Source organism: Rana temporaria, chromosome 1 (assembly GCF_905171775.1).
Source record: "Rana temporaria chromosome 1, aRanTem1.1, whole genome shotgun sequence".
Lineage (NCBI taxonomy): Eukaryota > Metazoa > Chordata > Amphibia > Anura > Ranidae > Rana > Rana temporaria.
The window spans coordinates 447,012,346-447,037,967 of NC_053489.1; the positions used below are offsets into that span (position 1 = coordinate 447,012,346).

The 25,622-nt window shown below is 42.5% G+C and overlaps 1 protein-coding gene across 1 annotated transcript in view; it reads right to left on the reverse strand.

Moving 5' to 3' along the window:
• Positions 1-25,622, reverse strand: part of LOC120916246 (tyrosine-protein kinase ZAP-70) — a 139,733-nt gene that overhangs the window by 53,577 nt on the left and 60,534 nt on the right. Inside the window, exons 2-4 of the mRNA XM_040327119.1 lie at positions 22,674-23,111; positions 14,749-14,909; positions 2,848-2,986 (exon numbers count right to left, since the gene is read on the reverse strand). Coding sequence (XP_040183053.1) covers positions 2,848-2,986; positions 14,749-14,909; positions 22,674-23,075 — 702 coding nt within the window. The 5' untranslated portion in view covers positions 23,076-23,111. The remainder of the gene's footprint in view (positions 1-2,847; positions 2,987-14,748; positions 14,910-22,673; positions 23,112-25,622) is intronic.

Consider the following 25,622-nt stretch of genomic DNA (forward strand, 5'->3'; position numbering starts at 1 on the left):
ACAAGGGTCTGCCATATTTTATTCCAGACTTCAGGGGATTGCAGTGCGCCAAGACCTGATTCCCACTGTGCACAGTAAGAAGAGGCCTGAGAATTTGAGGAACACAAAAGCAAGGAATATAATAGGGATACTAGGCCTTGAGTAGTTGGGTGAGTGTGATATCTTGTCTCAAAAGCCATGGGGAGGGGGGGTCCTTGATCAGTCCTAGTTCCTGGTGAGGGATTCCAGCAGGTGGTGTATTTGAAGATAAATGCTTATGTAGCGCTCACCCCCGAAGGAGCCGCTGATTGATTTGGGATGGGCGAATTAAGTTACCCTGACATGGCTCCAGGGGTGCAGTGGTAGAACAAATAGTGAGCGAAGGTCCAGACAGTAATTGAAGGGTTTTCAATGCTTTATTGCCAGGCCAACACAGCCAACATCAACATTAGTTTGGAAGGACAAGGTTGATGAAAGGATAGGAGGAGAAAACCTTGCGGTTTTTAGGCCTGGATAACAATGGAGCAGTCAGTACTACTCTGTATAGTACCAACTTCTGTAACTCGTCCCCACTCTACTCGGAGTGGGTAAAGTGCCCCCGGACAGACCCCTATGATAGGCCTGGCAGCTGAAGTGTCACTCTGAACCGTCTGGGAGGAGCGGGTCTGTCACAGGCCAATTTCAATAAAGGACTTAGGTGAATAAAGAGCAACTCCTCCCAGTAGACTTTTTCCTAAACAGGCCCGGATGACAGCAATCATAGCTGTCAGTGATCCGAACACCCGATCCCAGACTGGGGTTTTTTCAATAGGTCCTGGAAACACTGAAGTCCACCTTTTCCTCCCGATGAGGTTTGAGGCAGTATTGAGCCTTGGCCAGGTGGGCCGCGCTGGCGGGGTCCATGGATGCGCGTACCCTGAAGGTGGGTACCACACCTGGAACGGGGACCCCGCGAAAGTTTTAGAACACATGACCCCTGTCACAGATATACTCTCCCCCAGCATGCCTTGCGAGGGAAAACTCCTCTAATTGGCTGCTGGGAAAGCTTGCTCTGCCAGAACCCCTCTAGCGCCAACTGCTGGCCAGGGATGGCACTGTATCCCTGGACCACAGACTGACCCAGTGGATAATTATGGAATGACAGATGTCTGGAATTTGAACAAATCTTGAATGGGAGCAAAGTAACTCTCCCATTCCCCACTAACTCTAGCGTAGTGCCCATGCTAAAAGCAAAGGGGGCGCTACACTTAGAATTAGGTATATCATAGGTATCCTGTAGTTGTTGAAAGGAGCATGTAACAATAATGATCGGACTGTCGTCAGACCTGTTATGCACCACCAGGAATAGCCATGAGGGTTTTCTGAGCCTGGAGGAAACAGAGGGCAGTTAAAAATCTCCAACAGGGGGATGTGCAGGGGAACAAGACTGGCAGAGCATTTAACAGAGTCCTAGATAGCCAAAGTGTGAGCTAAAATTGGGTTGAGAGGCTTGGGGCGCAGCCAGGGAGAAAGCCACAGTAATAATGGAGGTGGGGTAGGGTCTGTATCCACTAAATCTATGCATGTACACAGGGGCGCTGTTTTGCCAGCAATGCTGCTTTGTAATAGCAAATTATATTGGGTACCCCTAATCCCACCCCCCAGAGGTGATGGCACATGCATGTATGTAAGAATATAAGAATGTTGTTAACAACTTTTTACCAACTGCTGTTTAAAGTGATTATTAAACTGTTCATATACCCAGTTAAGTGACTGGCCTCAGGTTGTACACAGACATAAAACAAATCCTCCTACATAAGTTGTAGCTGTTTATCTGCAGTCTTCTCTTCTCTACAGCCATTTAAATTCCAGAATTTAAAGCAGAACGTCAGTCATTTTTACATCTTTCAATCTATTAAATCTTCTGCCCTTGTTGTCTTAACTTTGGATAATAAAACATTTTTGTTCTGTTTTGTCAGTAAATACCTTATACAGCCCACTTCCTATTTCTCGTCTGGTAAAAAGCCTAAGCTTATGACATCATACACAGTTCTCTCTCACACTCTCATGAGAGTTTGCCAGGAAGGGAGGGGGGATGAGTCATAAGAGGGTCAATGAGAGCTGCAGAGATGGAGATGTGCCTCTGTGTAAATCCAGGAAGCGAACAGGCAGCAGCTTCAGCTGCCCACAGTTAAAACGGTTGCAGCCAGACTCAGTAGAGGGAGATTTCTGCAGCATTTGTCAAGTACAGAATCACAGTATATATAAAATAATATGCTAAGTGGTCGGAGGGAAGTTTCAGAATAGCAAAGATGTTTTTATTACAAATTATGTGAGTAGACTGCAGTTCTTCTTTATGCAGCTTTTCTGAGGCAAGGGGTGGGAATCTGATTTCACACACTGCACAGCTCAGAGAGGAGAATTAAGAATAATTGGAGACCTGCAGGAAGGGACCCACCCCCTCTAAGTGATCTAATGGGATAGTATGCACGGCAGAGTCTGTCAATCACATCTGTTGTTGGAGACCCCTCCTCCACCCCCCTTGATCCCTTGAAGTCAGCACAGCCTATCAAAAATGACTCATGCAGAAAGCAGTGAAATGAGACTGCAGAACGAAATCGTACTCCTTTGGATTGAGGCAAAGTATACACTATAAAAGGATATGCTTTGTTCATTTTTCATATCAGAGGTTTACAACCACTTTATTAACTTGCGCCCCACTTCCCAATGAATGTTTTCTGCACTTACAAAAATGCTTAATTTACCAGCAAAGCCTAAAATATTATTTGAAAATCTTTCCACGTGCCCCATTGTAAGATATCAGCAAGGTTTATAATGATCTTGCATTATCTTGCCTAATGCTCTAAATGTTGGCACAATTAGACTTGCCTGCCATAAAGTGTCAAACTTGGTTCCTTCAGGGATTCCATATCTCCCAGATTTGTCATGCTCAATCTTATAATGGTAGACTGTTTTCCCATAGATTACTGAAAGGGCAAAGTTGTCTGCTTCCGGTCTCTTCCTTACCCTAAATAGAGAAGAAATAATGAAAGAATTATTAGTCATTAAAACAATCTCCCTTTGGGTAAAGCAAGCATGAGTACACTTATGCCGCGTACACACGATCGGAATTTCCTACAACAAAACCATGGATTTTTTTCAGACGGAATTTTGGCTCAAACTTGTGTTGCATACACACGGTCACACAAATGTTGTTGGAAATTCCGAACGTCAAGAACGCGGTGTTGTACAACACTACGACGAGCCGAGAGAAATTAAGTTCAATGATTCCGAGCATGCATAGAAATTTTGGGCGTCGGAATTGCAAACAGACGATCGGAATTTCCGACAAGAACTTTTGCCGTCTGAAAATTTGTTAACCAGCTCTCAAATGTTTGCTTCGGAAATTACGACAGAAAATGTCCGATGGGGCCTACACACGATCACACAAGCTTACATCTAACATTTCTTTCGGAAATTCCGATCATGTGTACGCGGCATCACAGTTGTAAAGGTGGTGAAATTGTGGTAGACAAGTGCAGAGAGGACACTTAGCCTATAGTCTCTCTGGGACAACATAATGTAGGCAGGATCAGGAATACAACCATACATTAAAACGGGATAGGAATAGTATTCCTAGGACATAAAAAAGCAATCTCAGCATCCATCAGCCTATAGTTCACTATGATAAAAAAATGTACTAAGAAATTGAATATAAATATACATAATTCATTAATTAAAATCAAAGTGTTTTTATTTGTATAATGCATTTGTAAGTGTCTAAATATTTGAGAATACAAGTTAGACTTTAATAATGCTTAGCATATGTCTGATTACTGCATACTAGGTAGGGATGAGCTTCAGGGTCGACCATGAGTTCAACACCAACCCAAGACATTCATTCACTATTGTGATCTATCACTGTCATAGCATCCATTACCAATCATACCATTTTTAGCCTCTAGACCGCCATGGGAGTTTGCGCCAGCCCCCTGCCTCCAAAATGTTGGGATCCCAAGAGCCTTTGTTCATTGTGCATTGAAACAGACATGAAGTAGTTAGGAAAAAACTCACAAAAGGCAGGGAATATTAGGTGTTTGTGCTGCTGCTCAATGTTCAATGCTGAAAAAGCATCTCTTTGTTTTGTAATGCTGTCACAGACACACAAGCAATACAGTTGATTTACTAAAGCCAAAAAGACCATTCAATTTGCTAGCCAATTCTCACTTTGCAAGATTGCCTGACCTTATAGAGCTTTCAGAGTGCATGTCCCAGTATAGCTCATATTCCCCAGGCGTACCAGGTGCAAATAGGCTTTTCAGCTTTTTTTGCCTGGGCTCTGGCGAGCCACTGACATTGAGCAGAAAGAAATTACCGGTATATACACTACCCACTACAACATTGCCAAATACAATGTCCTATTTGGAGAGTTGAAAATAATTAAGTGAATTTGCACTACAGTTTAAGACTTTGAGACTGACTCCTAAAATGAGATTTCTCCAAAGATATAATGCCGAAAGTTTGATACATAGAGCTTATGGAAGAGCAAAGTAACTTACACACGTTCAATGCCTAATTGTCAAAAAATCAATGAATAAGGATATAAAATGGTCTGACGAAACACAATTTATTGCTTCCTCTAATTCTCAGCATACTTTGATTAGGAAGATTTAGATTTAGATCCCTAAAAACAATGGGCCAGATCCACAAAGAACTGCCTATCTTTAGGCAGGCGTAGCGTATCTCAGATACACTACGCCGCCGTAACTTAGAGCGGAGGTTCCTTATGCAGAAAGAATTAGCGCCGTAAGTTATGGCGGCGTAGAGTAAATGTGTCGGCGTAAGGGCGCGAAATTCAAATGACTAAGATGTGGGCGTGTTTTATGTTAATTCATCTTGACCCCACATAAATGAAGTTTTTTTTTAACGGCGCATGCTCGAAATCACGTCGCAAATAGTCAATGCTTTCGACGTGAACGTAATTTACGCAAAGCCCTATTCGCAAACGTTTTACGCAAACAACGTAAACGACGGAAAATTTTACGCTGTCCTGACATCCATACCTAACATTGCGTACACCTCATAGAGGCAGGGGTAACGTTACGCCGAAAAAAGCCTTACGTAAACGACGTAAAAAAATGCGCCGGGCGGACGTACGTTTGAGAATCGGCGTATCTAGCTAATTTGCATACTCTACGCGGAAATCAACGGAAGCGCCACCTAACGGCCAGCGTAAATATGCACCTAAGATCCGACAGCGTACTAAGACGTATGTCAGTTGGATCGAGCCCACATTCAGGCATATCTTGTTTTGTGGACACAAAACAAAGATATACGACGGCCCATCGTAGAACTTATGCGGCGTATCAATAGATACGTCGCCGTAAGTTCTTTGTGGATCTGGCCCAATATCTCTATAAAGAACAGAAACAAATTTCCATGGGACTTTTTAGATGCAACATATTGATTGGACAATACATTTCTTAAAAAATCTGTATTTATTTTAAGTGGTTGTAAAGGCAGAAGATTTTTTATCTTAATAGATTCTATGCAATAAGATAAGAAACCTTCTGTGTGCAGCTCCCCCCTCAGAGCCCCTAATACTTACCTGAGCCCCATCTTGATCCAGCGATGTTGCACGAGTACCTCGGCCATCTCGGACTCTCCCTCCTGATTGGCTGAGACACAGCAACGGTGCCATTGGTTCCGGCGGACATCTTGCCGGAGTCATGTGGGCCAACAAATACTGCAGACTGCCTAAATCATTGATGCAAACATTCCTACATGGATACTTTGCCTCTGTTGCTATGGCATGTGAATAGCTAGCTGGAGTGTGGTAACGTGAACTGTTAAGAACGGTTTTAACCAAATCTGTCACTTAGCAATACAGGGTCTAACGAATGACTCTGGTCCCGGATACCTCCGAGCAGCTATCTTGCCACATTTCACAAATTTCACACTGCAGTACTTCATGTACTGCATGGCCAGAAGAGCCCCAGAAGCGCCCGGAACATGCCACATTCTGCACAGGCCGAAGCCGGAACATCTCACACCCCTGCACAGGTGGAAGTTACACTTACAAGCAGTGTTCCGACTTACCAAACAGATTTCAATGACTAACAAACCTATAGTCCTTGTTGCGTTCATAAGTTGAAGACCCTCTGTATACCACAATGCACTCCATTGATTAGAATTGCTATGAGCCATTGTTACTTCTCACTTCATAATAATACATATAAACATCCTTTATTTGTTTTCTTAGTATTTTAGGGCCAGATTCACAAAGCACTTACGCCGACGTATCTAGAGATGCGCGGCGTAATTCAAAAATGCGCCGCGCGTATCTTTGCGCCGTATCCTCAAAACGAAATACGCCTGAAAACCAGATTTTTCCGTCCGACGTAAAGCGATTAAACCGACGCATCTTGAAGCGCAAAATACGCTAGACACACCATTGATTTTCTATGCTAATATGCAAATGAAGGAGATACGGCGATCCACAAAAGTACGCTTGTGCGGCGTAGGCTACGCCGTGTGCGCATCTGCTAGTTTCAGGGCGGAAAGTTACACCTTATAAAAGCTGCCCTAACTTATCACCAGCCGTGTAAATGTCAGCTAAAGCAACACCGTTAGGGAAGAGCTGAGCACACAAACTTGCAGGACAACAATCTGTATGCCAACATGCCAGGGGCATCCATGCTCATAGCTATACTAGTGACTTTAGTAACCGAGGGTACCCCCTCTTCTGAGGGAACAGCAGCCAGGAGACGCCTCGCAGAAGGCTTCTTTGCACAGTAAACACACACATTAATCATGGCACAATGAGAATGCATGCATGCACACCCACTGTGGTCCCTAGCACAGACACATCACATCTTCATCGAATTGGATTAGACCCAAGTACCCCCCATGGTACTAGGGAGCAGCAACGCCCCGCCAAGGCTCCAATTATTTCACTGTGCATTCATACACCATTCACATGGACCTGGGATCACTTCTCCCTGGTCCTGGGGATCCCTACTCCACCAAAACTGAGGGTGACACCCTTTTTTCATCAGGAATGTCACCCCCACATTCATACATCATTTACACACATAAAACAAATCATAATCACAGTAGAATAAAAAAAAAACAACAAAAAAAATCAAAAGTACATCCAACATTAACGGCGGCGGCGTGAGCTACGCCTGGGTGCCGGCCATGGCCACGGCCAACCAGGGGAGACTCATGGGGGGGAGCAGGGGAAGGAGGAGCCTCCCCTGGTGACTGTCCTCCTGCTGGCCTGCCCTCCAAGGCCACGGCTATCCTGTTCAGGCCCACAGTGAGGGCTGCCGTATTGGCCTGGACAGCCTGAGTATTTGCGTGGACAGCCTGGGTCAGGGCACTCACCTCCAGGGACACGCCTGCTGTGGCGGTCAGCAGGTCACAAATGCAAGTTATGACCGCCAATGAGTTTGTGCTCAATTCACTGACCGAGTCCTTAATTGAGCCCAGGCTGTCCTCCATCTGGGCCAAAGTCCGGGTGACCTGACCCAGATGTTGGGTCTGCCGGGCCTGGTCCCTCCGCAGATTGGCCGGCAGAACCTCGGCCACCCCCCTGGTCTTCTGGGTGGCCTTCCTGCCTGCAGCTGAGGCTTGTGTCCTGGGAGGAGGGGAGAGAGAGACCCTTGGGGGGGAGCCCTGTTGGGGGAGCCACAGGGGGAGCCACATCCAAAGTCAAAACGATTTCCCTGGCAAGGTCCATCCGATCATCCCCATCCTCCCCCCCCTCATCCTCCTCCCCCTCATCCTCCTCCCCCTCAACGTCCTCATGATGTGAGGTGTGGCCACTCTCCCTCCACTGAGGACTCCTGCCCTTCTTGGGAGTCTTCTTCAGCCTGTTGTCCGGGGGTTGGTGCAGACTGGCCTGATGGCCCAGCAACCTCCTGGCCATCTGTGGATGACACAAAACATACACAGGTTGGAGGATCCACACACTTGGCACATATTCCCTTGCCCCCCCCCACACATGCTACTCACCAGATTGAAAAATAAAAAAAAACGTACCTGTCCTCACGGCCTCCTGGGAGTCAAAGCCAGGCAGGCCCACCACTTGTTGGCTGTGGAAGCACCGGGCCACTGCCCACTCCTCCTCAATCAGCCAGACGGGGCAAGGTGGTCCTACGCCAGTGCCCGTGGCATGCGCTGTAATCTTGGCCACCTTCTCACGGACCAGGCTCCTGAGATCATTGATCGTCTTAGCGATCCCACTGGGGGTCCTCGTCTCCCCCCCCCAGCATTGATCTCATCAGTAATCTGCTGAAGGATCGCCTTCTTCCTGGTCGGGGTGGTGACCCGGCTCTCAGGGACATGTAAAAAACGCCCATATCGGGTGATGGCCCTAGCGAGGATTTTCTTCTCATGCACCGAGAAGTTCAGCTTTCTCCTCTTGGGTGCCATAACACCACACAACAATCAGCACCAAACACACACACAAATCAGACAGAACAAACACACACAAAAATACACAGAACAAACAGAGACAAAAAGACACAGAACAAACAAAAAAAAAATACACAGAACAAACAAACACAGAAAATCACACAGCAAAAAAAAAAAAAAAAAAAAACTGACAGCTAATACAGACTCCAAAAACCACACAGAAAAAAACAGACACAAAAAACACTCAGAACAAATAAACACCTAATACAAACTCCTCTAACACTATCCAATAACTCTTACCTACTACACTCCTACACAAACCAACACACAGCCACAGACAATAGAGCAAAAGCACCTTGATTCAGGAAAGGGAACACATGGATGTACTTTTGCAAAGGAAGGGCGTTTGTCTGGGGCTATTTATACACAGGGCGTAGCTCACTAAGTCTGCTTGGCCTATTTCCTATCTCACTGATTGCGCCGGGCCGAGTTCTGAGCATGCCCAGTGAGGTGCAGATTCATGCGCGCATGCGCAGTACGGCCGGCCCTTCATTTGCATTGGGTCACGGCTTATTTCAATGGAGCACACCCACTTCCTTCCCACTTTCAATTACCCCGCCTTACGCCTCGGAATTTACGTTACGCTGGCACAAATTTGGGCGCAAATACTCTGTGGATACGGCACTTACGCCACAAAATTCAGCCGCCGTAACTTAAATGACATGCGTTACGCCGATCTAAATATGCGCCGCTCTACGTGAATCTGGCCCTTAGTTCCCTGTATGATTGCTCCTTGGTGTGAACTCCACGCCCCGCGCTGCTACTTTTTACAATCAGACCCTGTAAGTTTTACATATTATTTAAGGAGATGCATTGAAGTGTATAAAAAGAGAAAACATATACACATTATTGTCTACATGTTTGTACTATTTGCAGTTTTGTCCTTGTTTGTCTCCTGTGGCCACTTGTAGCTCTATGGTTGGTTTGACATCATATGAACATCTGTGAATAACCATTGGCCCTAGACTCAAGTGACATTGTGTAATTACAGGGTTAGCTTGTGGAATTATCATAATCAATGCATACATGTGTACTTTTTGTAATTGTAAAAGTTTCTTGTAACAGCATAAATGTTGTTTATGTATTATATATAGTATTAGACATCTGCACACTGAAAAATTATAATTTCGGGAATTTCGGTTTCGTCCAAAAAAAGCATTAATTTAGTTACTCCCGAAATTCATTTTTTATTTATTTTGTTTCGTTAAATGCATTTGTATGAGAATCCGAATTAATTAAGGTTGAATCTGTCAATTAAAGGCTTATGGTGTCTGTCGGATGTTCTAAGAAGATTTGACGAAGCAGCTAAATTGTACGATACCGCGATCGTACATTTCTGGTCGAATGCTCCGCCCACAAGCTATAGTAGAACTTCAATGTTGTTTGACTAGTAATAATTATAATTATTCATTATTATTACTAGTCAAACAACATTAGAATTCTTTTATAGCCTATGAGTGGAGCATTTGACCGTAAATGTCTGCTCATGGCGATCGTATGTTTCGTCAAATCTTCATGTCTCTCTAATGTTGAATCTTTTCTCTTTATGTTGAATAATCTTGGACTAATAGAGTTAGGTTAGGCACATTGGACCGCATGTTCAATAGGCACAGATTTCTATTGTCCCAGTCATGTCGAATCTTCTATCTATCTATATTGAACTGTTGTCGCAACGATACGAAAATATAATGGATACAAAAATAAAGCATTTTTTTATTTCCGATCCTTCAGATCTTGTATTCTGCGCATTCGTTATCGTTTTGTTAAAACGAACATGAAAATCCAGAAATTTGGATGAAAATGCATTCCGACGATAACGAATGCACGTGTCTATATAGTATATAAATAAACTAGGGCTGTTGAAATTAACTATTAATTCATCGATTAATCTTAAATTTTTTTGATCGATCATATTTTTTTTGATCTATCAAAATTCTTTTGATTGGTACACACCTCTCCGCCGGCTTCTGGGCCTTCAGGGAGTTCCGTCGGAGATTCGGTGACCTCACGGACACCGGTGGGGCTTGCCGTGTCCATCTGAAGGGCTCCTTTGCTGTGCCTTCATATCTGCATGCCGGCGGGACCTTACTATCTGCCACACGCAAGGGCTGTTACATTTCCCTCTATCACTTCCCTCTATCAACCTGGGATTCTACAACCATCCACCGGGAGTTGTGATAGTTCCCTTCACAGGACATCTACATGCCGACGGACTGATGTTAACCCCTCCTCATCTGGATTCCGCAGTGGCATCGTTGTACATATTTTTATACCAGTATCATACTTAGCTACATGTTTTTATGACTGCTTTTGCTACCGTTTGGTATTACTCGCACCATTTTTACAGTTTATGTAGCTACATCGATTTTATCTCCAGTGCAATATTTATTTTGTTACCTATTTGAAGACTATAAAAGTTTTAATGCTATTCCCATCGAGCGCTGCCTTTGTGTGTTTTTTGTGTGTTTTTTGTATCCTGCTATCCATTTCTCCAGTGGTTGGTAGCTGGATCAGCTAAAAGTAGTTGGATCTGTATGTGCGTTATAATTAATCGAAATTAGTCGATTAATCGATTAAAAAAAAATCGATTAATCGAACACAAAAATTTTGATCAGTAACAGCCCTAAAATAAACTAAAACTAGCCTATTTCTACCAAACACATAAGGTCTATATTTTGAATATTGTGGGAATAGTTGGGGATACCGGCATAGGAGAGGGAGTTTGGGTATTGTGAGGTTCTGGTGTGAAAGTGTTTGTTTTGGTGCACTCCCTTTTGAAATTTGATTAAAATTTAAAATTTCAGTGTGATACTGTGATGAAAAGAAAAAGTGCACCAACTGTGCTATCAAACTGGCCACTGGTTTGAATTTTTTTTCATAATAAGCATCCTTTACCTGCAGACATTCCTCTTTTCATTTCCTCATTGTTCGCTTTTGTTTAGAAGTTGCTCTATTTCTTCTCTGTTCTGTTCACTTCCTGCTTCTCTGATTTTACTGACTACCGTGACGGGAGGGTTTACTGCGATGGTCAGTAACGTGCTCACCCCCTCCTGGGAACTACATCTGTGCGGCAGGACGCTCTCTACGTGTTAGAGACCTCAAAGAGGTGTGAATTACTGGGCGTGCAGCAATTCATACTGGGAAATTTAGTTCTTACATGAATGAACAATGCAAACCAGGAAGTGAATGAGAGAACAGAAACTAGAATGCCAGAGGTGATATAGATGAAGGAATTTAATAGGTATTTACTCGTTTTTTTAACAGAATCATTACACTATTCTGTCTGTCTACCTTGCAGACAATATTTTTAGGCAACATTTTTTTTTCCTTTACAACTCCTTTAAGCCTTATATTTTAAGGAATACAATTTCCAATGGATTTTAGATATGTTATGGCTGGCTGCTACTCCCACCAGTAAGTTAATTCTTATTATAGCTAGTTAAATAAATCAAGTGTCATATTCACAATTACCTAAAAAAAAAAGAAAAAAAAAAAGCAATTTGTCCTAGTTAAAAAAATTACATCAGATTGAGTTGCTAGTAATAATACAATATGCAAAATAATTATTAGAGGTTGCAAACAATTGGTGCCTTAATGAGGTGTCACTGTCCATGAAACTTGAAGTTAGCTGTCATTGGCTAACGAAACGCAGCAGTGTGACGTCAGTATGTTCGTGATGATCGTGGGATCGCAGCCCACAGTACGAGCAGCTTACTGAGGTGGTGGAAAAGTGACAGCTGAAAGCCCATTGGAGGCGGGGACGGTGCCTCACTCAGAGAAACGAACAGAGTCCTCATGGAAATCGTGTGGTGATCCATAGAGCGGAGCTCGAACTGGAGGGATGGGTGGAGGTACGAGGAAGCAGATGAAGCAGAAAAAATGGTGAGAGTATCTTTACCAACTTTACTGTACAGAATCTTTCGATCAGCTGTGGACGGGCAAGTTCTGTTTTGTTTTCTCTCTCTCTGCTTTAATCCTCCCTCCCTATCCTCCATTGCATGGATGAATGACCTTCTCTGAGAATACTATTTCAACCAGGTGACCCTCTCGCAATTTATCCCTGGAAACTATAGCCTATGCAAGCCAATCACTAATGCCTCTTGTAGGGAAACCAGAGCCGAGCCCCTGATTATAAGGACTTTCAATCATTACTGGACTGCAATACTTAGTACATAACTATAGGGTGGCTCTGGATAACCTACCTGCTTAACTGCATCAACACTTCAACCAGTCATCAGATAATGCTACCCCCTGGGTTAATTGCAAACTGGAATTATACTGGAAATATGATAGTAAAGCCCTGTACACACGATCGGATATCTGATGGAATCTAATCCAATGGATTTTTTAGTCGGATATCCGATGAAGCTGACTTTCATCAGTCTTGCCTACACACCATCAGTCAAAAATCCAACCGTGTCCAACACAGTGACGTAAAACACTACGACATGCTGAGAAAAATGAAGTTCAATGCTTCCGAGCATGCGTCAACTTGATTCTGAGCATGCATGGATTTTTGACCGATGGACTTCCACACAGACGATCGTTTTTTTCTATTGTTTTTTTATCCATAGGAAAATTTAAAACATGTTCTATTTTTTTTCACCGATGGAAAACAAACCGATGGGGTCCACACATGATCGGTTTGTCCGATGAAAGCGGTCTATCGGTCTGTTTTCATCAGACAAACCGATCGTGTGTACAGGGCTTAACTTGTGTAGTTCTTTGCAACCAATACTATAGTTAATCCCTAAACCCCTGAGCTGGTAGTGAGTCAGTGTGACTGGTTGAATGGATGCATCCCCCTTTTAATGACAATGTTGTATTTTTAATAATTGTTTTGGAAGGTATACAATTGGATTGCCTTTGTTATTTTTTATTATAATGGTGTTTTTTTTCCAGAATATAATTTATTTCCATCAAACCGTAGCGTCCTGCAATTGTGGCCTTCTTGGAGGGTTCATTCCTTCCCTTTTGCATATGCGTTTTTTGGTCACATGGACTGCGCCATGTGGCAATTACTACAAAGCGATGAGATATTATATAATACTTTTGGATTTAAGTGAGTTACATAAGTAACAGCTATAGCGGTAGATCAAGGCATCACAAATATTTTTTCAATTTGTGCACATGCCATTGCCTGATGCTTCGCTTTGCGGCCATGGCAAAAAATAAATGAAACAGGGTCAAGCTGCAAATGTGTTCAATGCACATGGCTACAGTGCAGTGGGTCATTGGGTTAAAACAGGCAATGAGGAGGTGACATATCACCTCCTCACTGCCTATCAAACACCCTCTGAAAATTGATCTGCCACTTTGCTTGCTAATACTTATACAGGCAGAGACCACGATCATGAGTATTCTGCAATAAAAGCTTAAAAGCTAACCTACAGTAACTCATGGTACAATCAACTCTTTGTACGCAGCTCCCTGCACTGTGACTTTGTTTAACTGTACTAGACTCCTTCCAACCTCTGCAGTACTTTTTAGGAGATACCGCAGAGCCTGTCAGTGAGGGACATAGTTCATTTGGGCCAAACTATGTAAATGATATCAAAAGATGGAATTTGGCTTTAAGGTGATGCTAAACTCTGGTTTAATTGTATTATAGTCATATATGTATTCTTAACACAAAAAAGTACCTTCTATTGTTTTCCCACAAATCTAAAAATTCCTTTTTTTTGTAATCCAGCTTCCTGTCATTGAGTGGCTATGATCATTCTCCATGGTGCCACTGTATGTAGGAACATACCCATCCTGTGTTGCTCCCTCTCAAGATGGACTGTGGACTGTAGGCTAAGGGATTTGTATTGTTTATAGCAAAGTGCATATGACCACAAGGAATGTGCACTGCTCCTTTCGAACAAATGGGTGTGATGGGGGGAAAGGAGAGGTTTGGAAGCTCACAGAGGACATTACAGGACATTAAGAAGCAGTAAACAATTATATAAAAAATGAATTACAAGTAGTGAATGTGTATGGACTATGTTTGGAGACTTAACCCCCGTACACACGATCAGGCTTTTGCCCGGCAAAATTCACATCAGAATTCTGACAGCATTCCATCGGAGTAAAAGAGAACATGTTCTCTATCTAAACTTCGATGGAATTCCTCTGAATATCCGATGGAAAAACTCAGATGGGGCATACACACGGTCAGAATTTCCAATGGAAAAAGTCAGTCAGACTTTTTACATCGTAAATTTTGATCGTATGTACGGGGCATAGGGATATTGTTTAATGTCACTTTTAGAGGTAAGCAGTAGAATGTTCAAATAATTCATTTTTAAATACTGGCAAGATACCTACAGAAATTTACCATCTGGTTGTGCTCCTAAGTACAGCTTTCTCTCTGCTTCATTTCTGTTTAGGTTTCCATGGTACCATGCCATCTGTTCATGGGCAGTGGTAGCAATGAGCTTCTCCACTTGTGGAGCCTGGCTTATAATTGCTTGTTCTAGCGCCTCTCCCTGTATGAACAAAAAATCCAAAATTAAAATTGTTACTTGTAACTTTAAACTGATAAAAATGGATATAAATTGGATATATTAAGAAAAATGTAAAATATATACGACTTAAAACCTTGTTTGAATCATATTCTGTACATGTATATTGTTTGTATAAGTCTTGAATTCTTAATGTGTGTATTTTTTTGTAGATAGTTTGTCATGGATGCATAAACTCCTGAAGAAGCTGAAAATCATTAAGCAAAACCTGTCGAGATTGACGGATCTACTGTAACATAGAATATGTAAACTATGTTTGTTAATCCCAAAAATTTGATTATTTATGATTCTTGGTTTTAATGAATCTTTTTAATTGAAACAAAATAAATGTTTACATTTTAACAATAATTGTGCGTTAATCTGCACCTTGAAAGTCCTTATTCTCTTTTAGCCAGATTCTCATAGACTTACAACGGCGAATCAGTAGATACGCCATCGTAAGTCCGAATGTGCGCCGTCGTATCTTTAAGTGTATTCTGGAAACCAGATACGCCTGAATTTGGCCAAGATACGACCGACGCAAGTCTCCTACGCCGTCGTATCTTGGGTGCATATTTACGATGGCCGCAAGGGGCGCTTCCGTTGATTTACGCATCGAATATGTAAATTAGCTAGATACTCCGATTCACGAACGTACTTGCGCCCGTCGCTGTAATCTACGCCATTTACGTAAGGCGTTTTTACGGCGTAAAGTTAAACCACCAAAAAGCTGGTCTAAGTCATTTAGGGTATGGACGTCGGAAGTCGGATTTTACGTTGTTTAGACTGGTATCTGAAATACTTGAGATATAGTATCAAGGACATATTTCCAATACCTAAAAAGTTTTGGACACTTCCATAGCATATGCAGAAGATCTCCAGTGTGCGCGTTACATTTTGGGCACAGAGGGGTGTCCCTGAGGCCCCATTTGTGTAATCGGGCCGGTGTTCTGTACACCCTATGTAATAGATATAAATGGGACAGCCTCTGTGATGCAGAGACGGGAACCAAGGGAGCAGATGTCAGGCACAGTTCCCAGGCCTCCCCATCAATAGGCCCCAGGTCCCGCTCCCATCCTCTTCTACAGGGAAGTTTACTTGCATCATGTGTGGATTGGAGTAATCTGGCATAAACCCTTGATATCATGCCCGCCCTGTCATCCGTCGAGAGTACGTCCCTCATCAGAGGGTGCGTCGTCAGAACAAATGGGGACAGTCTACTTTCGCATTGTACAGCATGCCTTAGTTGTAGGTACTGATAGAATTGGGAGTTATGTAGACCAAATTCCTATTTTATATCTGCAAATGACTTAAATACCGTGCCAGAGTATAACTGAGTGGTATAGTGGATTCCCACTGCCTCCCAAGGGCCAAAACCCCTTAGTTTAAAGAGTTCCTTAAAATATTTATTCCTCCAAATTGGAGTAAACCGACAGACTGTTTTAACTTTAAAAATGGATCTCACATATTCCCATAATTTATTCAGTAGACTAACGGTAGGAAGGGTAGTAGGGAGTTGAGTGAGGCCTGCCTCTAGATATACCAAAGCCGGGAGATCCGAATCCACAGGGACTATCAGGGACCTAATCGGGTCAGAGTCATCCACCACCCCCCAATTACCTAGATCCTGGAGCTGCCACGCTATAAAGTAGAACCTAGAATGTGGAACCGCCATACCACCCTGGTCCTTTGCAAGTTGCAAAGAGCACAAACTGATACGAGCCGGCTCACTGCCCCAGATCAACTCCCTAAACTGGGTATCTATTCGGGTGAACCACCTGTGGGTCATCCAGATCGGGGAATTGTGAAAAATATAGAGAAGTTGAGGTGCCAATATCATCTTAATTAAATTAACTCTTCCGGTTACAGAGAGTGGCAGTTTCCTCCAGGCGGAACATTTCAGCCGAAGCTTCTGCAACATTGGGGACAGATTCTTGTCAAGGTATTGAGTAGGGTCCTGGGTAAGCTGTATGCCTAAGTATCGGAACTCATCAACCACAGCAATGTCTCTCGTGCAGTCAGGCAGAGGACCCGGTAAAGGGTCCAGGAGCATGAGAACTGACTTGTTCCAGTTAATGCTAAAACCCGACAGCCGACCGAAATCGGCTATCAGGCCCATCACGTTCTGTAAGGATCCACCAGTGTCCCCCAGATATATCAGTGTGTCATCTGCGTAAAGGGAGACCACATCCTTCCTAGGCCCCCTCCGGAACCCCACTATGTCCTGCGACTCTCTAATATGTATGGCCAGTGGTTCAAGAGCCAGGGCAAACAACAGGGTGATAAAGGACACCCCTGCCGAGTGCCCCTAGCAAAACGGAAGGAGTCCGACACATCACCATTGATGCGCATTCTCGCCGTCGGGGAACTGTATAGCAACTGGACCCATTTCAAAAATGAGGAACCCACCCCAAACCGAGCCAGGACCTCCCAGAGATAAGGCCATTCCACACTGTCGAACGCCTTAGCGGCGTCCAAAGATAGAATCGCTCTATTGCCCATGTTGTCCGAAGGGATCTGTAAGTTTAGGAAGAGTCTGCGTAGATTCTGAGATGTAGATCTCGTAGGAATGAACCCAGACTGATCTTTATGTATCACTTTTTGTATACAGCTAGCCAACCTATTTGCCAGTATCCTGGCCAACAACTTGTAAGAAGCGAAATCGGTCTATACGAGTCTGGTAACAGGGCGTCCTTGCCGGGCTTCAACAGAACCACGACAAGGGCCTCATTCATGGAGGACGGGAGAGACCCTGTTTCAAAAGCATTGTTGTAAACTTTAGGGAGGATATGGAGAAGTTGAGCCGAGTACTGTTTGTACACCTCGGAAGGCAGCCCGTCAGCTCCAGGTGCCCGACCAATTTTTGTGTGAGTCAGGGCTTCCAGTAATTCTTCCTCAGTCAGAGGAGCATTGAGCAGGGCAACGTCCGAAGCGGACAAGGACGGCAAGGGGTATTTGTTTAGAAACGAATGAATGTCGTCTCGAGTAGGACTGACCTTGGATGAATAAACATCGTAAAAAAAGTGTTTAAAAACGGCTGTGACATCACTAGTAGAGTAGCAGGGCATCCCATTGGCATTCATTATAGACGCAATATGAGAAGATGGCTGTTGTGATCTAGCTAATAGCGCCAACATATGCCCTGTATTCTCACCCTCCTCAAAGTGACTTTGTTGTAGGAAAAAGTGTTTATTCTCAGCTAGTTGCAGGGACAGGTCTTTAAGCAAAGTTTGGGCTGCCAGCCACGAGCGTCTTGTATCATCCGTGGAGTCAGCAACATATCTGGCCTCAGAGGAACGTGCCTCCTCCAAAACCGACATCTCCCATTCCTTAGTGGAGGTTTTTATCTTGGAAATTACTCTAATAAACTGCCCTCTTAAAAAAGCTTTAGTAATTTCCCAGACTACATCTAGTGTTGCAGAGTCTAAGTTATGCCTAAAAAAAGTTGTAAGGAGTTCCGGAATGGGGTCAGGGTCTGAAATAAGCGAGAGCCAAAAAGGGTTAAGTTTCCAGAGGGTATTGCCCTTACGCGCCCCACACCTAACATCTATTGACAGAGGGGAATGATCCGATTTTTGTCTAGGATGATATTGAGATGATTCTAACAGTGGTAGGAGCAAGTCATTCCCCAACCCCAGATCAATTCTGGACAAACCCCCCACCGAGGCAGATTGGCATGAGTAAACTCTGGTATCTGGATTATGAATCCTCCAAACATCCGTTAGGCCCATTTCCAACAGCAAGCGGGCAAACGGAAGAGGCCCACTTCCTCTCTGTGCCCCATCCCCTCCTTGGGCAGATAGTCTGTCCCTAGTGTGGTCCAGACAATTATTGAAGTCACCCACTACCAATACAGGAATACCCGGGAAGCGGGCAATAAAATCTGCCAACATTTTCAGGGTATTAGTTGAAATGGGAGGAGGAATATACATCCCTGCAAGAATACATTTAGGGTCTGATCCTCAAAAGGGTTTCACATAGATAGGCAGAAGATCCGACATGTGTAAGGGACTTACACTGTCGGATCTTAGGATGCAGTACCGCAGCCGCCACTGGGGGCATTTCTCGTCGAAATGCTGCTTCGGGTATGCAAATTAGCACTTACGGAGATCCACGAAGCTATTATGCTTCGTTTTTTCTCCGTAAGTATTCGTTTGCCGTCGCAATATTAGGGCTGCTTTTACAAGGCCTAAACTGGACCTAGACCTTGTTAAAGTAGACCCTTCTATCCCGCGTTGCTGTCTTTTTTTTTTTTTTTTTTTTCCGCCGCAACTCGTATTTTTTTTTTACGCCCGTCGCGATTCTCAAAACCCGGCGCAACGTAAAACCGCGCAAAGCACGTCGGGAAAATGACGTCAGGAGCATGCGCAGTACGTCCGGCGCGGGAGCGCGCCTAATTTAAATGGGACTCGCCCCATTAAATTAGGAACGCCTTGCGCCGGCCGGATTTAAGTTACACCGCAGAAAATTTCTAGGTAAGTGCTTTGTGGATCGGGCACTTAGGTAGAAATTTTCCGGCGGTGTAACTTAAATCCGAATATTTAAGTTACACCCGCTGGCTGTGGATCAGGCCCTTAGTTCCATATATAGAGCACAGAATAAAGACAATTTTTTGCTATAATAAATATCCCCCAAAAATATATAAAAAAACATATTTTTTTTCCTCAGTTTAGGCCGATACGTATTCTTCTACATTTTTTTCGGAAAAAACCCCCGCAATAAGCGTTTATTGATTGGTTTGCGCAAAAGTTATAGCGTTTACAAAATAGGGGATATTTGTATGGCATTTTATCAATATTTTTTTTTTCTAGTAATGGCGGCGATCAGCGTTTTTTTTTTTTCAGTACTGCAACATTATGGCGGACACTTCGGACACTTTTGACACATTTTTTGGGACCATTGGCATTTTTATAACGATCAGTGCTATAAAAATGCATTGGATTACTATAAAAATGCCACTGGCAGTGAAGGGGTTAACACTAGGGGCGGGGAAGGGGTTAAGTATGTTCCCTGGGTGTGTTCTAACTGTAGGGGGGGTGGACTCACTAGGGGAAAGAAGATCAGCATTTCTCTCCTTGACAGGACCGGTAACTGTGTGTTTACACACAAAGCTCCCGGTTCCCGCTCTGTAATGAGCGATCGCGTGTGCCCGGCCATCGCGTCCTAGTGGCCTGCAAGAGAGCCGATGTAGAGCTACGGGCTCTCGCGCAGGGGAGCTGACCTGCCGCCGTAAAATGACGGCTGCTGGTCGGCAACTAGTTAAACCTTTAAATACATCAATGAGGTGAATACGTTTCAGGGGGGCAGTATTTTCAATAAACCAAAATCAAGAACATGGGGACATGACCTCAAACTAACTGGAGGAAAGTTCAAAACTAATCTTAGAAAGTATTATTTTACTGAAAGGGTAGTTGTTGCTCTGAATAAACTACCAGCAGAGGTAGTGAAACAGTCAACAGTAAATGGCTTCAAACAAAAAACAAACAAAAACAAAATAAAAAACTATTTTGTTTCTTAAAACCCTCTATACGATTTTGTTTGTAAGAAACAAAGGGCCAGATCCACAAAAGGGATATGCCGGCGTATCTACTGATACGCCGTCGTATCCCTGTTTCTATCTATGCGACTGATTCACAGAATCAGTTACGCATAGATATTCCTAAGATCCGGCAGGAGATCCACGAAGCGGTTTCCCTTTGTGAAGTCTCCGTAAATTGTTAGTTTGCAAACGCAAAGATAGGGTACCTTTTACAAAGTGTAAAGTTAGTACACCTTGTAAAAGTATACCCTTCTTTCCCGCGACGCTGTCAAATTTTTTTTAAATTTTTTTTTTTCCCGCTGCATCTCTTTTTTTTCCCGACGCAACTTTTTTTACCCGGCGCTATTCACAAAACTCGGCGCAACGTAACTTCGCGCAAAGCACGTCAGGAAAATCGCGTCGGGAGCATGCGCAGTACGTCCGGCGCGGGAGCGCGCCTAATTTAAATGGGACTCGCCCCATTAGATTGGGCCGCCTTGCGCCGGACGGATTTAAGTTACACCGCTGAAAATTTCTAGGTAAGTGCTTTGTGGATCGAGCACTTAGGTAGAGATTTTGCGGCGTTGTAACTTAAATAGGAAAAGTTAAGTTACGGCCGCTCGTTGTGGATCTGGCCCAAAATTTTTTGGCTAGGGATGGTGGCAACCTTTTCCTTGAACAGAGTGAAAAACAAAAACAAAACTTTTGCCCAAGCCTAGAGGACTTGGATAGTCAACACTTGTAGTTCCCAGCTTTCAGAAATGATAGGAGTTATAAATCTCTAAAGTGGAAGGTTTTTCCATCCGAGGCCTAGCTTTCTTTTGCAGTGGTAAAAGGGTGCTCTTTTTCCCCATGATATTCTTGATAAAGGAATCCAGTGATAGTCTGAAAAAGCTTTCCCCAGTGCTTTTAATATTTAAGTTTAGAATGAATGTAATTTCCTGAACAAAAGCCACATACACTGTGAGAAACTTGCTCTTTTGAGAACAAATTTCCATCCTGCACCCTCGAATTTTCTTATCACTGTGGTCAAAAACAAACATTAATTTGACCCCACTAACAATTCAAAAAATGTATAAACATTTATAAAATGAAACCTTTTAAATTAAATTCTACTAGTATATAGCAAGCTTTAGTTAAATAATGGCCATCCAGCCTATCGTTGAACAACTAACCTAGAACAAATACAAGCATATTTTGTACTGTATACTTCTCATTGAGACTCATTGTGGCTCATTGAGAACTAGAAGCCATCAGTCGCAATAGCTAATGGTAGTTGTATTTAATTAATTTACAGAACTCTCTGAATGAATGATGTGGCCATGTGGGAGGAGCCCCACTTGGTTGTGCTGTTTTATAACAGAAGGGGTGGGATGGTAGATCCTGAGCATTTGGTGGATACTAAATAAGGGTGTAACATGTTCAGAAAGGTAAATTGATCCTTTCTATGGCAGGATTACCATGGAAAAATAAGGGAAAAAGTTTGAAAAAAAAGAATGAAGCCACCATATGTTAGGAACTGTAAGCTGCAATTCTACCAGTTTTTTTTCTTGGGTTTAGATATGCAAAAAATGGGGTTTAGATATGCTTTATTAAGTGGTAGCAACCAACCTTGACCTTTACTCTATATTTGTTTGACCATTTCAGAGTTATAGGATCTCTGGCCATAAAGTATGCTAGGCTTACATCTGTGCGGGTGGTTCCCGCTGCGGGTCCACACCTCCCACACAACAAAATGCGCTAAGTAAGTACAAGACCCCAGTGATGCAGAGAGTGACAGTGTGGTGCTTTGAGACTCTGGAAGGAGTACAGTTTACAGTCAGCCTAGAGATCCAGTGTGATATTTCTCTTACAAGTGCACTGCAGCCAGAATTTGTGCAATACAGAGAGGAGTTGTGCAGTGCGGCCAGAGTTTGTGCAATACAGTCAGAAGTTTGTGCATAGCAGCCAGAAGTCAAGCAGTCTTTAAGTTGTACAGTTTTTCAGTTCTGGGGTATCCCATACTCATCATCAAGTGTTTATTGTTCCCCAATAAAACCACAAAAAATAAACCCTAGACTGATCTTTGAGCCATTGCAAAAATCTGAAAAATGCTGTGTGCCTGGCCTTGTGTGCTCCAAGTGTGAATAGGACCAAATCTACCAGCGCCTCTTTTGGCGGTGCGCTGCATAACCAATAAAGTACAGATGACAAAAAATTTCTGTGTGATGCAAAAATCTTTTCTTACTTACCTCTAGATTCCAAGTTTGTCTCACATATTCTCTCATCATGTTATCTCGAATGTTATCAAAAACTCCAGGCTTGCATTCTACCCCACTTGGCCGATTGCAAGGTCGCCGGAGGACACTGCACAACCCATCTGCATCTTTGGAGTAGTACTCACAAAGTTCAGCTGGCCCACAATGAGGCTTTCCTCCAAATACAGCATAAGTGCCATTTAGCTGTCGCTCCACAGGATAATGGTAAAACTGTAGATTGAAGACCATGGAGACAACATAGCCACCAAGAGTTCGTAAACATTGCCTAAGCAGGAAAAGACCATCAATCATTCCAGCCATCTTGAGAAACTCTTCTGCATCAGCACGGGATATGCTGCCATAGTAAAAGGGTAAATGGCCAGCTTCGTCTGGCATGTTTATAAAGTGACCAGCCTTTTAACAAATGAAAATCTGCAAAAAAAAAAAAAGAATAATACTTTATTTTAAGTAAATTAGCAAATATGTTTATTTTAAGAAATTACACCGCAAACAAAATATCTAATTAAAATTAAAGCCAAATGATAGATTTTGCTGGGTATTTGAGGTCTACATTTGAAAAGAGAATTACATGTCCATTAGCTTTTGGTATTTTAAGGTTCTAAGGAGAATATTGTATTATAATATTGATTATTAATGACTTACTCATACTCCATTTAAATTATAAGAGTCCTTTTACCCCAAATTGTTGCATTAACATTTCAACATTTGTAGAATATAAATATAAATTTGGGAAGGCCATCAGTTTGAGTGTGAAATTTCCCTATTTTGTCTGGAATTTAGAGACTGAAATTGTACATTCATGCTTACTTTGGTGCTATACTCTAGGTATGATGAAAAGTGAAACTTTGAGAACTTGATTTTGCTACATAATCAGCAGTTTTAATGTTCATTCAAATTTTGTCAAAACTGGCTTCCAATTTTTTCATGTGGACTGCGTGAATGAAATTAGATGGGTGAAAACAGACGAATTACCTTTTGAAAAACTTTACCATGTTGTTTTGAATGTAAAGCAAGGTAGATTTGCGCTTCACCTTAGTGGTATCAGATATTAAAAAATAAATAAAAAAACGTGTTGACAAATGCAAGGGTGAGTGTTAAACAAAAAATTATTATGATTCTAGTTGGGATACCATAGGGTTCCAATAGAAAAAAATAAATAAAATAATAAGTGAAAGTTTGAGGTGAAAAAAAGTTTTCAATTAGGTGCTGCAATAGTGAAATTCGCTGGAATATTCAGCAAGCTAAGGATGTATAAATAAAGTAATAATGCGCAACCCACAAACATAAAAGTGCAGAAAAAAAGGTGCACATCTGTGAAACTAAACCAGCATAAAGTCTGCAGTCAAATTTCCCGTGTAGAAAAACACAAAAAAATATATATATAAAATAGTCCCAAAAAAAAAAATTTTTTTATGTGAACTGTTGAAATCAAATGCAAAAAATCATATATAGTCCAAGAAAACTTCCTAATTTCTGACACCAAACGATCAGCTTGCTTCTGTATGCTTCAGTATAGACAAAAATCTACATCCATATGATATGGGTGAAAACAGTGGAAGGTGCAGATAAATAAGCCTCTTACCAGAGAGACGGTTTCATGGACATGTCATCCCCGACCTGGGAGCTGTGGTTCATGCAAGCCGACAGGATCTGGCGTTCTGAACTTCAGGTGCAGCAGTGCTTGTAAATCACTCCTCAGCGATGAGATGACCAGCTCCTCAGCAGTGCACTGATTAACATGTGCAGCTCTCTCCGGGTGTTTTAGGAAACAGTTAGCAACAAAATAAAAAAAGAGAAGAGGGAGACTTCATAGTGTATTACTTAGTAGCAAAACACTTATTTAATAAAAAAGGTTTCTGAGTACAAACATCACAGTTTGATACATGTGAAGCAACAGTTAACACAGAAACAAAAAAGCAGTATCTTTAAAATCAAAAAAATAGCTCCGGTGACAACCAGAGAGCTAAAATATGGCAATGTCTTTTGAATAAATGTAGACTCCAACCTACGCTGCGTTTCGCTTTAGTAATAAGCATCAACTGGGAACGGAGACAAAGTCAAAAGACATTGCCATATTTTAGCTCTCTGGTTGTCACCGGAGCTATTTTTTTGATTTTAAAGATACTGCTTTTTTGTTTCTGTGTTAACTGTTGCTTCACATGTATCAAACTGTGATGTTTGTACTCAGAAACCTTTTTTATTAAATAAGTGTTTTGCTACTAAGTAATACACTATGAAGTCTCCCTCTTCTCTTTTTTTATTTTGTTGCTAACTGTTTCCTAAAACACCCGGAGAGAGCTGCACATGTTAATCAGTGCACTGCTGAGGAGCTGGTCATCTCATCGCTGAGGAGTGATTTACAAGCACTGCTGCACCTGAAGTTCAGAACGCCAGATCCTGTCGGCTTGCATGAACCACAGCTCCCAGGTCGGGGATGACATGTCCATGAAACCGTCTCTCTGGTAAGAGGCTTATTTATCTGCACCTTCCACTGTTTTCACCCATATCATATGGATGTAGATTTTTGTCTATACTGAAGCATACAGAAGCAAGCTGATCGTTTGGTGTCAGAAATTAGGAAGTTTTCTTGGACTATATATGATTTTTTGCATTTGATTTCAACAGTTCACATAAAAAATTTTTTTTTTTGGGACTATTTTATATATATATTTTTTTGTGTTTTTCTACACGGGAAATTTGACTGCAGACTTTATGCTGGTTTAGTTTCACAGATGTGCACCTTTTTTTCTGCACTTTTATGTTTGTGGGTTGCGCATTATTACTTTATTTATACATGTTGTTTTGAATGCCCTGTGGCCGTTTCTAGCAACCAATAAAGGACATCCCTGTCACAAGTAAAGATGAACTGTACATGCCCAGGTTCAGTTTGATGCAGATTTGGCTAGCAAGACCAAAGTTTGG